The 16,875-nt window shown below is 40.6% G+C and overlaps 1 protein-coding gene across 7 annotated transcripts in view; it reads left to right on the top strand.

Moving 5' to 3' along the window:
* TNS3 (tensin 3) overlaps positions 1-16,875 on the top strand; it is a 202,219-nt gene that overhangs the window by 54,159 nt on the left and 131,185 nt on the right. For 5 of the 7 annotated variants that reach the window (XM_063158847.1, XM_063158867.1, XR_010028071.1 and 2 more), the window contains 2 exons: positions 15,600-15,652; positions 16,410-16,581. In XM_063158847.1, coding sequence (XP_063014917.1) covers positions 16,432-16,581 — 150 coding nt within the window. In that variant the 5' untranslated portion in view covers positions 15,600-15,652; positions 16,410-16,431. Of the gene's footprint in view, positions 1-15,045; positions 15,097-15,599; positions 15,653-16,409; positions 16,582-16,875 lie in introns of those variants that run through there. The other 2 variants (XM_063158857.1, XM_063158875.1) reach the window with 1 other exon arrangement.

Raw genomic sequence — 16,875 nt, 5'->3', positions numbered from 1 at the left:
CTTTGTCGTCACTGTAGCCCAGGCTTCCCTTGAGCATCATGTTCTCCACCACCCCCTCATTGTTAGTGGAAACAAAATCCAGCATAGCTCTTCTCCTTGTTGGCTCATCTGTCTCTTGGAGATGGAAGGGATCAATGTGTTCCAGGAGCCTGCTGGATTGCCTGTCGTGCTGTGTCATCCTTCCAACAGATACTGGTTTGTTTGAAGTTCCCCATGAGGACCAGGGCTTGTGACTCTTGAGGCCATTCTGTTTTGCTGTAGAAGGCCTCATCATATTGGTCTTCTTTGTCAAGTGGCCTGTAGCAGGCCTGCACTATAATGTCATCTGTTCCTGCCCTCCTCCCCTTTCATCCTGACCTGTAAACTTTCAAATCAACTCCTCATCAATCATGAGGTAGAGCTCCATGCTTATTCACAGAGAGGACAACACCACCTCCTCATCATCCCTGCCTGTCCTTCCTAAAGAGCCTGTACCCTTCCATTCCAAAACTCCAGTCATAGGAGTTGCTCCAGTATGTTTCCATGATGTCAGTAAAGTCATAAGCATACATATGTGTTATGCAGGTTAGCCATAATATACTGAGTATACTGTTATCATGGTGTTCAATATCTTGAATTTAAGTATAATGACTACACATGGAGCTCATGAAATGTGATAGGCATCAAATCTTCTGTTGTCTCTGATTTCTAGTTTTACATCTGGAAAATAATTCTCTTAATACATATCACAGTTTCCCCATGGAAACCTCCTTTTACACATGGTGTTAGAAAAAAAACACCACCAAAAATGGTGCAGTGAGATATTTTAATATTTGGTGATGTTTTCCATGTGAGATATCAGACCTTTCGCCTATGGCAGTATGTCTTCCAAATTGAAGAGAAGTCAGAAACTGGAAACAGCAGCCATGAGATGAATAGGGAAGGAGGGAAGGGAGGACTTTCGCAGTTTTGTTACAGAGATTGTAAAATCAGTTTGGCTTTTCTTTTTTTTTTATGATTTTTTTTTTACTTTTATCACTTGGATGTGCCATAGATTTATGTGTGATCCCTTCCTTTTTATTTTTTTAGCATTTAAAACCAGAAAGATTTATAGTTGGCACAGCTATCTCTTAGAGTGGTTAGAATGGTCACCCCATGAAGGTGTAGTAAATGATGTTGAAGTTTCAAAGGAAATGTCAAGCCTTCACTAAAACTTTAGAAATTTGAAGTTTAAGTCTTCAATCTCAATGGGGCTGATAGTCTTGGTTAAGACGTTTAACTTGGATATTAGAATATACTTTCAGAGGATCTCTTCATATGTGTTCAGTCAGAGACTTGAAGCTGGATTGTTTACATCTTGAACAAATGTACCTCAGAAGTTGGCCAGTCAAGGAGTTTATTTGTAATTTTAGTCTTAGAGCTGACGAATAGGCAGCAGGAATAGCAATATTTGGCTTGGGGCAACAATTTTAAAGCTGTGAAGGGAGCATATGAGGGCTTGAGTGTAATCCCTTATTACATATATGCATACAGACACTCCATGTGTATACAAATACATCTGTTTACCTGAGGTGGTTGGTTCTTTCAGCACAACTCGTTTCAGCAGTCTTCCCCTTAAGTCAAAACAAAAAAGTGTGATCCTGCAAGCTCAGATAGTTATGTCAAGCCCTGTGCTTTTAGCGCTCTGTGTTTCCTCATTACTGAAGTGGAGAGAGCTATTGCATCTAGCAGCGTGAGAGACTATAGATATTTCAGTAGAAGCTTGACAAACTGGAGAGCAAATTCAAAACATTAAAAACTAAAGAGAAGAAGAGCTTCTTGCTTCTTATTCCATATTTCACCTTACAGCTATCCTAGAAAACTTGCAGACTACACCAATCCAATGCCAGACTGAGAAATACATGGACAAAACCCCTTTTAACTGGCACACATTAGGTGTAAGCCTCATTTATGTCTCTATATGCAATTACACAAATAGGCTTGTGTTGGAAGAGTGGGTGCTGAGTTCAGCTTATGTATGAACTTTCTGGTAAAGGGCCAAAGTGAGCAGTGTGTTTTCCCAAGTGCTTTGCTTGTGCACCTCTTTAAGTCTCTTTGTACGGAGATTTCCAAGTGAATCCAAAAACTGTATTTTGTGTGTTTTGTCTTTTTCTATTTGAGTCTGGGTATTTTCCTAGGTAGCAGTGGATGTGCTAAGACTGAAATAATATTAACTGAGGTTATACAGTTGTTTGTCTTCTGCTGAGAAGAATCTGGAAGATTCAAACAATAGGGTTCACGGGTTGAATTAACAGCACTGATCAGTCTGTATGTTAGTTCTTCTGACTGATAGATTTGTACTTGCAACACTGTGGAGATTTGATAGCTGATAAGGCAAGTCAAAATTTTAAGTAATAAAATCAAACAAACGCAAAGCCTATTTTCATGAATGTGAGCCAGTCTCACATTGTAAGCATTACGGTTGATGTGGGATGTATGCCCTAGTAAACTGTGTGGTTCATTTAACTAAGCAAGATTTTGAAGGTGTTGTAATTTATACACACTGAAAACCTATAGCTCTTTCCAGTTGACATTTGTAACTACTGTGTGTCTGGACTTTAGTGAGCAAAAAAAGTTGACAGCTATGAAACTGCCTCTTTAGTTCAAAGCATCTTTCTCACAGCAGGATTTGGAGACCAATTTTTAGTTGTACCACTGCTAATAATAGACTTTTTGTAGTAATGGATTGGCTCTTTCCTTTTAAAAGGTTTGTTTTAAACCTCCATTGATACAATTTAGCATGTTTTTAAGCCTTGAGAAGATTTTTTTGTCCAGTACATACAGAAAATTCTCAGCAGTTCACTTCAATAATGTCCACTCAAGTGTCTTTTTTCATGAAAAAGCATAAAATGAGAGATTGGGTGGAAATGAAAAAGGGAATAAGTGGTTAGCAATGTACATCTCCATAGATCTTGTACCTTGGAATAAACACTCTCAGTAGCTGAGTACTGTCATATAGACTTGAATATGCAGGACGTTAATGCAAAACTAATTAATTTTCCATATCTGTTTGAAAGGTAGTTAGCTTATTAATACTGTAGAGTGAATATGTACTTCTGAATGATTTTTTTTTTGTGTATGTGTGCATATGTATATATATGCCATTAGGAGGGAATTTCTTAAAATGTACCTAAGCTATCTGGAGAAATAGTTTGTGTTAACTTTTCTCCTTTTACAGGCTAATAACTCTGAGATGGTTAAAAATCATGTAAGCAGAAGTGTAAATAATTCTGGTTTATTTATTAATTTTTCTTTTACTTGGCCTGATTAATTTTCCTGCTTGTGGCTGCTTATTTGTATCACATCTTCAGACAGCATTTGTTGCTAGCCATTTTCAAAGTATGCACTTTGGTTTCTGTACTGTGTGAAATTAACTTCTGATTAGGACCATTAGTGTTTTTTTCCACCACTGAGTTTTTTCAGAAACAATGAAATGACCTCTGCATCCCTTGTTTTTAAATCAAGCCGGGGAGAAATAAAAGGAAATATTATAGTCTTCATAGACTCAATTGTATTTAGATGCATTCAGAAAGTCAAGAGATTTTTTTTCAGCAAGAATAGTATTAATTCTTAATATGAAATTGATCTTTTGGCTTATATTTTTTCCAGTTGCTATGCCATGTTATTTAAAAAACAAATTAGGTGCCGCTTCCAACCCTTTATTACTATGGCTGTAGTACTCCTGGTAAAAGTAGTACTAATGACATTTATTGAAGTACAGTAGAACCCAGTTGTCTGATTGATGTAGAAATTTCTGCAAATAGGAAGTACAGCCCCTTTCAATACTAATAACACTTATAAGTATACTTTTAGCACAATTTCTGTAAAATAAATAAGACAAAAAAAGAAAACTTTTAAAGTCCTTTGGAGTTACCTTTTAGCAGATATGTCAAATCTTGTAGATTTCTAAATAAATTATGGGAGATGCCTATAGTTAACTATCTGCTAGTAGGCAACTGTGATGCAGGTGTTTGATTTGGCACTGTGAAAACGAGGCTAAAATTTGAAAAGGGACAGAAGAAAGGACTTGCAAGATGCACATAGTCTTCACTGATTTATTGTTCAATTTTAGACCAGCTCTCTATTGCAATAAATGAGTGTCTGTTTCACAGTGTAAGTCCTGTGTGCATTGCATTTATTTTGTGATGCTGTCCATGGTTCAGTGCTGCAGGCTTCTGCTGGTGCCACTGTGCAGGGCGTGAAGAGTTCTGATCCCTGACTACGTATGTAGACAGGAGATGTTCAAAGAGGTCATGTTTGTATTAGCAGTATAGTTAATTTCCTTTGGTTGACAAAAAATGTTTTTCTACAACCAAGGGTATCTATGTGTTGTATCCATGCTATTATCTACTCTGTTTCAGTAAAATTAGAATTATTTCTAATTGCTAGAATATATTTGATATTGAGACCAGCTAAAATGTCTAGTGACATGATTGTTTCACCTTTCAGTTCACTGTTCTCCTCCTTAACTAGACAAATTGACTAAAATTAAAAAATCAGAAAAGAGCCTACTTCTTAGTTATTTGCATATGAATAATTGGTTTTGACAGCTGCTTATAGTGAAACAAATGTGAAGCAAAATAGTGAGATCACTCTCTGATCTAGTTGCTAGTTGGAAGTTTTTAGCATCTTTGTATTACATCTGAATACTTCAGAGTTTCTACTGGTTTCTGTTTCTACTGGTTGTTACACAAGCCAAGATCATATGTTTCTTGACTTTTTTTTCTGTACATGTAATAGTTTGTGCACAGCCATTTTGAATGCAGATTTAATAGCAAGCAATGTTTATTCAGCTGTGCCTTTTGTCTTATTGTATTTTGCAGTGATTATTACTTGACCATTAGTGAGCTTCCTGAAATTGTCATTAGCTTTGTCATCGATTGATATTTCAGATAGTTGGTTTCTACTCATCGATCCTTATGCCTATCAATGCTTTCATTCAGGAGAGAGCCCAGGAGAGAAACAGATGAGCTACGTGAATGCGTGCCAGATCTTGGAGCTCTGAGTTTGCAGTAGTGCAGTTCCTCAAAGGAGTATATATATGGTTGATGTACTGCTGACTCAGCTGTTTAGATTAGCCCAGTCCTTGAAACCAGGTTTTCTTATATTCTGCTGGGATAATTTTTAAGTAGATACTATGTTTTTCTGCTAATATTATTGTATTGTAGTTCAGGGCCAGCAACTGGGTCTTAGGAAGGGCAACTGCTGGATTTTTCATTTAGCTTCCTTAGTCTGTCATTGATTCTAGTCTCAAAAGGGGCAAGTCATAATCCCATGCAGGATTTCTAAGCCCATGTGTGGCCCACAGGTCTAATTTTACTTTCATATTGGAAACTAGTAGGTAACATTGATTTACTTACTTTTCCAGAGCTGTGTAGTAACTCAGTGTACTGCAGAAATGCAGATGAATTTGTCTGGGGCAAAACTGAAACTCCCTTTTCTGTTGGGGTTTTTCACTAACAGGACGGGACTGCTGGGATACCATCCTTGAGCTTTATTGCAGCATATGCCTCATTACATGGTTAAGACAATAGGAAGATGGCAACAGTTCATATACTGCCAGCAGCAGCCAAATACTTCTTTGTTACAAAGCATTTAAAAAACTTTCTAGCCAATAGCATATTGCTAAAGCTTACAGGCAATTGTTCTAGCCAATCACTAAAAGAACATGTACGCCTGCTTCACAGAATGCTTGCTTGTATGCTTTCTATTAACAATACACCATACACCATTATTAAGCTTAAAACCTTCTACTATCTTGCTAAGCGTAGCATTGCTTGCACTGCTTTCCTGCAGTCTTAAGGCCTAAAACTCAAGCTATTGTTTCATGTCCTTGCTTGCTGTACTAACTTTTTCTACTTTCAGACTTTGCAGCTGCAGCTAGCTCTTAAATTTTCTGTTCTTTCTGTTTCTAAGGCCTGCTTTTACAGCTTTCTGGAAATCTTATCTTTACTATTTCCCACATTTCTCTCTCTCGCTACAACTACAAAGTAACTTTCTTCACTTTGCAGTTTATTAACTATCTTGCATTACATAGCTCTATTATAATAGGTATTTCTTTTTGCTTGTTTGAGGCACTTCTCTCGCTTGTTTTAAGCGTTGCTATTTTACACTACAGCAATTTTAATGCTGTAAAAAATCTGGTCTGTTCAAAGAATAGAAGTCATGTTACAGGGCTTGCAAGAGTTTTTCAGAGTGAAGAGAGAGGCAAGAATGTTGACCTTATGTTCAGAAGGCTTGATTTATTATTTTATGATATATATTGCATTATTACTATAGTAAAAAGAAATAGAGAGAAAGTTCTCAGAATGCTAGCCACACTAAGAATAGAAAAGGAATGAATAACGAAGTTCTGTGTCCAGGCAGAAAGCAAGAACAGCTCTGCCGTGAGTGGTCAGTAAATCCAAACTTTCACCCAAGACCAATCACGGATCCACCTGTTGCATTCCACAGCAGCAGATAACCATTGTTTACATTTTGTTGCTGAGGCCACAGCTTCTCAGAAAGGGGAAAAATCCTAAAGAAAGGATTTTTATGAAAAGATGTCTGTGACATGTCAGCTTTTTAGTTTAGTTTAATTAAAAAGAAAAGTGTTTGTAATTTTCTCTGCTGGGCACATGCAGAGGAAAGGACAAACACTTGACAGGTTATCTGTTGCCAATCAAAACCTCACTCAAATGCTGGTGTGGAATGAACAGGGAATTTCTTCACCTGTAGAACATACCATTTTATCAAATTGCTAAAACAATCTTACAATCTAAGAAAATGCAAAAAACAATGCAAAGAAAATTCAAGTCCAAACATCTGAGTTTCAGGAAAAAGGTTCCTGGACTTAAGATGTTCCTCTTGGACATATCTGAAAGTCCTTTTTGGTGCTGAAACAGGCTTGCTGCAGAAAAGTCCATCAATAGTTATCCAAAGCCATTGACAGTCATCAAACAATTTCAAACAATTTCTGGAATGTCCTTTTCTGGCCCTTCAGTGCTTCAGAGCTGCTGCCATCTATTTCAATTTTTATTTTTTTTTTTGTGATCGAAAAGAGCAGCAGCAGCAGAGCAGAGACAGAGAAAGGCCCTGGGGGGCCCTGGCCCATGGACGGACCAGGAACACCAGATCTGGCCCACAAAAGGCGGGCCAGGACCGGTAGGGGGGAAGCAAAACACCCAAATCCATCAGGAGGCTGGGAGGTGGCCCCGGCCCAGGAACCTGAGCCCAACAGCCCAGGCCAAACCCATGAGGCAGGCTCTGCATTCCCACAGGCCTGCACTCTGCTGCCAGTACAATGGCAGAACGGGTGGTGAGACGCTTCCTTTCCCCACAATCACTGAAGCATGCCAGCAGCAGGGGAATAGAAGTAGCCCCAAAAATCCTCATCTCGGGTCTAGGAATATTTGTTCCCCACAGCAAACAAGCCACGATCTCTTCCCTCTGTGCCTTCTGCCTCTGCAATGCAAATGCAACAGGTGTGTCTCCCATCTGCCTCATGGCACCACCCCCTCTGGGCTGGGGACCAAAGGCAGAACTTTCGGCAGAACCCACCTGCCCCTCGTCGCCAGGGCGCAAGAGACGGGGCAGAAATGGCAATCTCCAAGGGGCAGCAACTGACCAAACACCCCCAACCCGCCGAGAATGCTGATCTTGAACGCAGGCAGATGGGCTGCACCCACAGCCAGATGGCGAGCAATCCCTCCTCCATGGAAAGGGAGGGTGGCCGCTGCGGCCGCTGCTGCAAAGGCAACTGGCCCGGGACGGTCTGAGCTCGAACCTGCCGCCGGTTCCAGGGCAGCCTCTTGACGCAGACACGGAGGACAAAGTCCCCGAGGGCGGCAGAATTGCTGGGGCGGCCGGTGGAGGTGGCGGGGGGGCCGAGGGGGCTGGTGGAGGGGCCGAGGCCGAAGAGAATGCCTCCCCCGCTGAGCCGGAAGCAGCAGCCGCGTCCTCGTTGCCTAGCCACAGTGGCTCAGCTACGGAAAACGGCGTTTCTGAGCTCGCAGGTGGGGAAGCTGTCGGAGGGACAGCCACGGGAGAAGCCGTGCGGGGAAGCGCCCGCACCCGCGGGTCGAGTTGAGGCGGCTCTCTGGGTGCTTGCGGGGCTGGCCGAGGTGGTAGGACAGCCGGGGGGGCGGTGCCGAGTGGCTGTTGTCGCCGAGGGTGTCTCCTAGCAACATGGGCGGTGCAGGCGCAGGGAGCGGTGTTTCTGAGCTCTCAGACGCAGGCGGGGAAGCCGGTGAAGCCGCGGGCGGGACTGCCCGGGGAGGCGACCGTGGGGCGGGTCCGGGAGGCGGCCGCGGGGCCCGGCAGGCGGGGGGGCCTCAGGGACTGGTGCCACCCCCATCTCTGAGCAGGGCGGTGTCCAAGAGGCCGGCTGTGAACGGTCCTGCCGGGCTTCCAGGGGCGGCAGCATCTGCAGCGCTGGCTGGGGCGGTGCCACCCCCTTCCAATCCCCCCGGAGAGGGAGAACGGGGGGAGAAGGACCGCTCCATCTGAGCATGCTCCAAAAGCGCAGTAAAAAAAACTTCTTCTCGCGGCAAAATTTCACCCCCCGCGGGGAAGCAGGGGGGCTGGAAAGCAGCTGATCATCCCCCAAAGGGTCTTCTCCCACTGAATTCAGGGGAAATGGAGCGAGCCCGTAGCAGTTAGCAATCCAGGGAAAAACAGCTGCTCTCCGTTTCAAGATAGAAAAGAGTACACAGAAGATGACTGGGGAAATGCGGGGGTATCCCACACCACGGTCCCAAACGAATTGGAAAATGGATTTCATGCACTCCCATACGAAAACATCCAGAGCATACAGCACATTAGTAAAGAACCCAAAGAGCTTTGCCCATCGAAAAAACTCACAGAAATCTGTCTCCAACAGGAGAATTCCATCCTCTTCATCCCATTTCTGCCAGAGGGCAATAAGATTCTCCTCTGAAGGAGAAAAAGGAACCTCATAATCTATGGGGGCTGTCCCCCATATCAGCAGCCATAAACTACGAAGGGCTGCATCTTCAGGAAGGGAAAAGCCAACAGTACCTTTTGAAAGAGTCCAGCATACTCTGGCCAGCTCCATGGTGCTGCTGCTCTTTGCGAACATCTTCCTGGAGGCTTTTCAGAAGGTTCTCTTTGTGGTCAGCCTTGCTGTGAACTCTGTCCAAATCAGGATCTTCAGTTCTTCAGCTCCTGGCTAGAATCCACTTCTGTGGTTACTTGTGAAGAAACCATCAATGCCACACATTCGGGGTTTACCCAGTGCAGCTCTTGCTCCTTTGGGGTCTCATGAAATTAATTTGCTCTTCCAACGAGGGGTCACCAGATGTTACAGGGCTTGCAAGGGTTTTTCAGAGTGAAGAGAGAGGCAAGATTGTTGACCTTATGTTCAGAAGGCTTGATTTATTATTTTATGATATATATTACATTATTACTATAGTAAAAAGAAATAGAGAGAAAGTTCTCAGAATGCCAGCTACATTAAGAATAGGAAAGGAATGAATAACTAAGTTCTGTGTCCAGGAAGAAAGCAAGAACAGCTCTGCCCTGAGTGGCCAGTAAATCCAAACGGACGCACCTGTTACATTCCACAGCAGCAGATAACCATTGTTTACATTTTGTTGCTGAGGCCACAGCTTCTCAGAAAGGGGAAAAATCCTAAAGAAAGGATTTTTATGAAAAGATGTCTGTGACAAAGTCAAATCTGGTAGTAATTACTATTTATTGTTCTAATAAGTCTTGTTTGTTCTTAATTTATAGCCTTTATTAATGTCTATACTTGCATCTACTATCTCTGTAAGATCTGGAGAACTTTCTGTGATTCTATGTCAGATATCTTTCTCTTGTACGATAAAAACTTCTTTGATAGTTTTCTCTATCATTTGTTGCACATACTGAAGTATATAAGGTACTATTACTAGTATTGCCACTAAAACTAATAACACATATAAATCTATTTTACAAAGTTTCTTTAACTAAGGTGTAAAGCTCTATCTTTTGAACAAATTTTCTATGATCTACCGTCTTTTTTTGATTTGAGCTGTTAGATCTTTCAGCTTTTGTATGCTTTTGTGAATGGATTCAAAATGGTCAGACAGATTCATATAACACAATCCTTCAAATTCCTCACAACCATGTCTGTGTCAGTAAAAGAAAATTGCTGCTCTGTTTTGAAGGGTAGTATGTCTAACGCTGCTGACATCTATTAGCATATTGCTAATTGCAAAAGTGGCATTGATTTGTTTACTCAGCCAATATCTAACTTGATCTGTTTCACTGCCATGGCAGAAGTAAGTTGGGATAGAAGCAAACCTGCTGAAACTCTTTTCACAGCTTTCTAGGGCCTAAAGTCACTGTTTCAATTTTCTTCATATTGATGGGTGAATGTTTTTCCTCTATGTTTTTTCTTAATGACTGTTTTAGTACTAGGTGCTAGCACAGTAAGTTGTCTAATACTGCATGGACTACATTCAAGGCATGATATAATGCTTTGCTAAGCCCTATCTCTACAAATGAACTAATATCCTTTTGGTAATTGTCTTGGATATTGTTCAACCCCAGAAATTCCACCCCAGCTATCTGAGTAATTACACCAAAAGCTCAAGTTTCTGTAAGCAGGGTAATTGTGAGTGACATTGTATTTTGGAGGATCATTGTCTCTCCAATTGCTATCTAAAAATGTAAGACAGAAACCCATTGTTAAGGAACTAAGAATCTTCAATTCTTGGGGTTCAGAAGATGCTTTAGGAAGTTCTTTAGTCTAAATGTCCCAATTAACTACAGGATTGCTCCCATTGGCAACTTCACCTGGCTTACTGTTGTTTTTTGGTCAAGAGATCATATATTATGATCCCTCTCTGATGGGTATCGGCTAATCTTTCACTGGCACACTGTCTAGACAGGTTGAAAAAGGCTTTTCTGTGTTTGAGTTGGACAGGCATATGGTGTCTGAGCCTGCTGCCTTGGCTAAGGTCACCCAGAGGTCACTTGGTTTTGGTTGTTCTACAGGCAAATCTGCACTGCAAGAAGCAATTAAAGCTAGCCAGCACCAGTGTAACACTTGATTTTGCTCTATACCTTTCATAAGCTATTTTTTGGCAAAACATTTTCCCATATATTTCAACTCACAAATTCTGCTTTTGTTCCTTCCTAAAGTTGCCTGAAGGCTAAACAACTGTGTTAAAAAAGTGGTTTTTTGTATGTTCTTTCTGTTTGTAAGGCCTGCTTTTACAGCTTTCTAGAAATCTTCTTACCTTTCTATTTCCCACACCTTCATCCTTTGTCCTTTTCATAATCTTTCTGGTGTCAGAAGCTCTATTACAGAGGATTTTAGCCTATGAACTGTGTAAGCCTAATGAGGTATGTACACCTACTGGCTGTGAGCCAAGTTCCCTTTTTCTGTTCTTGGAAAAGTTGAAAATCATCATCTAGCTGAGATAATGGCTTTTTTACAGATACTTTTTTTTTTTTTTGCAGACATTATTTTTTACTTGATTGTCTCAATTTCTTTGAGTAGCCTTCTCAAGCCTTTCAGAATAGGACAGGGGATGCAGATTTAGCAGAAAGGTTATTTCTAATTCCTTCTATTTCTGGACTTGTGGAAAAGTTGTCTCAATGCCATCTCTGTGCCACATGGTGTGAGATGGCCTATATATGATCTTTGTCATGTTTTTGCTCTGAAGCTGTGAAGCAGCTTAAAGTAAGATTGTAAAGATATGAGATGCTGTTTGCTGTGTGGGACAAGCACAAGCTTGCTATTTGAGGCAAGCCAGGAAATCCATTAAGAAATTCACCCTCTTTGGTGTCAGAAGAAGGTGAATAAACAGGGCTGATCTCAAAAGTCCACGTTGTTCAATCTGCGCTTTAGTTTAATTGCACTGTTTGGCTCACTTTCTACACTTGCACTGATAGCAGGTTGTACTGGGAAACATGTCTAGGTACTGTTGTGAGCTGGTGAAAATGATTCAGATTTAAATATGGGACTGTTTCTTAGCTTCTGTATCATGTCGTGGTTGTAAGGGACTCTGGGATGGTGTCATGGTTTGACACTGGCCCAATGCCAGGCACCCATGAGAGTCACTTGCTCACCCTCCCCTGCCACAGTGAGCAGAGGAGAAGGAAAAAATGTTGATGAAGGCTTCACAAGTTTAGATAAGGAGCAGGAAAAAACACTTCAAGGGCAAAAGAGGCTCAACTTAAGGTTGCAAAGTGAAATTTATTACTAACAGAATTAGAGGAAGACAATGAGAAGTAAAATAAGTCCTTAAAACACTGTTTCCCCCCAGCCCCTCCCTCCTTCCCACCAACAGCACAGCAAGACAGGGCATGGAGATTTTGGTCAGTTCATAACCGAGATTTTCTCCTGCTGCTCTGGGAGAGGAGTCCTTCCCCTGTGAGACTGTGGGTCCCTCCAATGGGAGACAGTTCTCCATGAACTTCTCTGGTGTGGGTCCACTCTCACGAGCAGCTGCCTTCTGCACCTGCTGCAATGTGAGTCCCTCCAATGAGCACAGTCCTTCCAAAACTGCTGTGACATGGGTCTCTCTTTCCATGTGGTGCAGTCCTCCAAGGACAGGCTGCTCCAGCCTGGAAGCAGGGACCCTCTCTTTTCACTGGGTCCTCCACTCGATCACAGCCTCCTCTAGGCATCCACATGCCTGGAGGACAGGCACGTGCATCGACATGGACACCTCCCCCATGGGCTGTGGGTGGATCTCTACATCCCCCATGTACTGCAGGGGGACAACCTGCTTCACCATGGTCTCCACAGCCTGCAGAGGACTCTTGGCTACAGTGCCTGGAGCACATCCTCCCCCTCCTTCTCCATTGACCTTGGTGTTGCTGTGTTGTTTTCCTTCTCATGTTCTCACTTCCTCCTCTTCTCTGACTAGGAGCAAAACCTGTGACTTTTCCAGCAGCTTCCCACAGGAGCCATCTTTGTGGCTCCCCTGCTACCAAATACCAGGCTGTGCAAAACCAATACAGATGGTTTTGTCTGAGGACTTAATTTTTGAGAAAGTTGGCATCACAAGCTCTGTGATGAGTCCAGTACTAGGTGCAGGAGCCAGTGATGGTGAAAGAAGGAATACAGAGTGTGTCAAAGCAGAGAGTTGTATGGCTTGAGTTTTTTCTGGAAAAGGGCAATGACACAGTACCTTGGATGCAATGAATCTGCTTATTAATTCAAATCTGTGACTGGAGAGAAGGTGGTTGTTTGTTGAGAAGCTATTGCCTGTACTTGCTTACTTCATACAAATGCAGGTAAATTTGACCAAATGTTTCCTTGCACTTGCTTAGGATCTTCTATGTGGTATTGTTTGGAATATTAAAATTGCTTAAAACTGAAGAAATACGTGAATGGAAGGTGTTTACTTTATTGAAAACTGTTTCTTATATGACTGGTTATACTGTCAGATGTACAGGTTATGGCAGCATTGCCAGGCATTCCCAGGGAAGCAGGGGAACAAGAATCATGGGGAGAAATTAACGGAACAATAATCTCAGGGTGGTCTGTTCTACTCACAACATATCAAGCACTAGTTTCACCAAATCTATTGTAGTTGCAACTCTGAATTTTTAGCCAGGTGTGATTAAAACACTCCATTTGGAACCACTGTTTTTCATTGCCCTGCATCATCTCTACTGCTGTTAGTTGTCAGGAAATGAAAATCATACCTAGTTTTGTGAGATATTCTGTGTAATTGTCCATTCTGGGATATGCCAGATGGCATTTGCTATCTTTGAAAGTTAGTCAAATTTTTTGCCATTATCCCTCCAGTGTATAGCAAGCAGAAAACAGTGTTTATTTGTTTTCACTTGGATGGAGATGATTTGACCTTAAGGATGGTCTGCCCTATGCTGCTGAATCCTGTTTGGGGAGACTTGTATTCTGATGGTTTAGTGACACAGCATGCATACAGTAAATATATATCTCACTAATGGTTTTTTTTTGCTAGTGGTTTGCATTATGTTATTGTTTATATGCTTATACACTGAGTGCTACTAGGATTTATTCTAGTTTATCTGGCACAACAGTGTGAAATAGAGAATGATTTTATCACTAACTTTCTTACCAGAGGAAGCTGTTTTAAGTGTCTGATTATTCAGGATACATGACAGTTTAGTCATCAAATTTTTAGTAAATTGAAGAAGTACTTCTAAGCAATGGATACATTTGTTGCCAACAGAAACCAACGAAGTCCTGCTTCTAATTGCTTTCTATTTACAAAACCAAAACAAAATACACCAAAAGCTATGTCTTGAATTTCAGTTATAGTTATTTACTTGTTTTTGCACCCATAGTATATTATCTAAAGCCTTTAAAATTCTAAGAAGGGATTAGGTTAAAAAGAGGCTGGAAATACCATGAAGTTTCTTCCTCTTCTGTTGTAAACGTAAAGACAGAAACTAGTGAAACTGGGACCAAACACTTACATGAGGTGCACCTCATGCCATCAGTTGTGCTTTAAAATTTGCCAGAACAGTTGACTTTGAGAAATTCTGGAAGAAAATGTGTCACTTTCATGCTTATATGTGTCTTAGCTATTCCCAGATTTTGATACACAGCATCATTTTATGGAAAGTTCTAAGACATCTTCCATTCAAACACAGTTTATTTGGTTTGGGAATACTTGTGTATAGCCAAAATTGATAGAGTTTATCAGTTTTTGAGCCCTAATTCTTGATAAATAAGCTTTTATGTGCATGTGTCTGTATATTAAGCATGAATTCAGGGCAAGGAGTACTCTTTCTCGTATTGATTTACTGATACGTGATACTAAATTGAACTTTTGTTTTTCTGTATCAAAATATATCTGTATCTAAGTGCTAAATTAAAAAATATACAAAACACATGAATTAAAAATACATAAAATATACACAAGCTAAAAAAGTATATATAGAAATGGCTAAATGTAAATTGAATAATATTATTTATTTTTATTTAATGTTTGTATATCAGTAGCGGTCTTTTTGTAGAGTTTTTTTCTTTTTAAACCTGTCCTAGAAGGAAGAAATAGTCCCCTCCAGATGTCTCTTTCTCTCTGTTACATACAGAGCTTGGATGACAATAACGCTGGAGCTTAAATCTAAGACCACTACAATTAGGTGAGACAAATTCTATTACTATGGTTCATGTGGGAGTATATTTTTACACTTTTTCATTCCTACTATTACTGAAAAAATGGAACTACAAAAGTAAACTACTGCACATTCTCAGGAATAAATTCTCAGGAGTCTGATACATAAGTATATGTTTCAATATTGTCATAAGAAAATTAGTGGAGAGGAACTTCTTTTGCGGGTTTATACAAAAATTCAATTTGCATTTTCTCAAAGCCCGCTATGTTTTCTCTAATCTTAATGCCAAGAAGAGCACCAAAAATGTCACAAAAGACTTTTCTGGCAGTGGTGAGATGGAAGAAGTAATAGAAAGTTAGACAAAATTTGGGCATAACCACAGTGCATTCAAAACATAGGGCAATGATCCTGTTGTATCCTCTTGTTGTTACAGTCTTTCAAATCATAAATGAGGAAAAAAGGTAGAAACATTGACATCAGTGACAGTAGGTTAAGGTTCTGGGTTGATTTTTCTGCTTTCTTTGTTCCAGAATTCCAGCAGTGTTTTGAAGAACTCATCTTTCAGTTGTGACAAAGTATCACGGCAAGTATTTCTTTCAATTTATGTAGCAGCGTTATGTGGTGTGGTGATGGGCTTAGGTTTTGTTATTTGTGGTTGTGATTTCTGTGAGTTCAGTCTTCTGCAAGATATGATCTGGTATGCAAGTTCCATTTTTACAATGCCTTCGTGAGAAAACAACTAGACATATTTACTGAGCTGATCTTCTGATATTTTATTAAGAAGGACAGAGTTGTGTTAAAGTTCCATCACCTGGAAAAGAAAGAGAAGTATTTGTAGACTAACCAGTGAATTTATTTTAATCACATTCATGTCTGTTGTATTTTGGGGACTAGTTTTAGATTCACTTCAGTTTTACTCAGAGCAGCCTTCAAGATCTGCAGTGTTTTACAGATTGCTGGTCAAACTTCCAATTCGTAAAGCATTTTCAGAATTCTACCGAGACATGTGTACAGACAGAAGTACCTATACATTTCTATTTGACTAACAAATTTGTTGTGCTAGTATTTATCAAATTGATTGTATTAATTTTCCACATTATTAGTTGCAGAGAGTTTTTCACTACAGTTTTGATGTGAAGAATTCTGGTGAAGAACTCCATTTGTGTTCTGAACTGAATACTTTGAGCTCTGTAGGCATTTAGTGAGTTGTAATTGTAAAGAAATTATTGGAAACATCTGATGCTTGGCTGTGGGAGTCTAAGTTGCAATTTCCTCTTATTAATATGCCATGTTTCTTCTTGGCTACAGTGCTCTAAACTGCCACATCTAATTTCTTCCAGAAGTGCCGACTTTGATCACATTATGGAGGAAGGCTCTGAACTTGACCTCACTTACATCACAGAGCGGATTATTGCTGTATCGTTCCCTGTGGGCTGTTCTGAGGAAACTTACCTCCACAATCTACAAGAAGTAACACAAATGCTCAAATCCAAACATGGTGATAATTACTTGGTATGTGAAAGATCAGCCATTTGTGACACATCTTTGTCATGTAGGAAGACTACTTTATGTCCACATAAACATTTATAAACTAAAACTCACTCTTTGGGCCATCTTTACAGCCTTGTAAGCCAAGTTCAAGATTTTCAGTAGTGTTTAAGCGGCTAGATATTGAAAACACTTTTTTTGCTGGGGCATTGCAGTCTCTGTGTTGGTGTGGTGATAACACGTAGTCAAATGCTGAAGAATAATTTCACTGACTGTTTTCATAGTCCAAAGCATGCTCTACAAAGATACCCTGCAATG

The sequence above is a fragment of the Melospiza melodia genome, chromosome 1, assembly GCF_035770615.1.
Source record: "Melospiza melodia melodia isolate bMelMel2 chromosome 1, bMelMel2.pri, whole genome shotgun sequence".
Classification (NCBI taxonomy): Eukaryota; Metazoa; Chordata; class Aves; order Passeriformes; family Passerellidae; genus Melospiza; species Melospiza melodia.
This window is presented reverse-complemented; position numbering and strand designations above follow the sequence as displayed.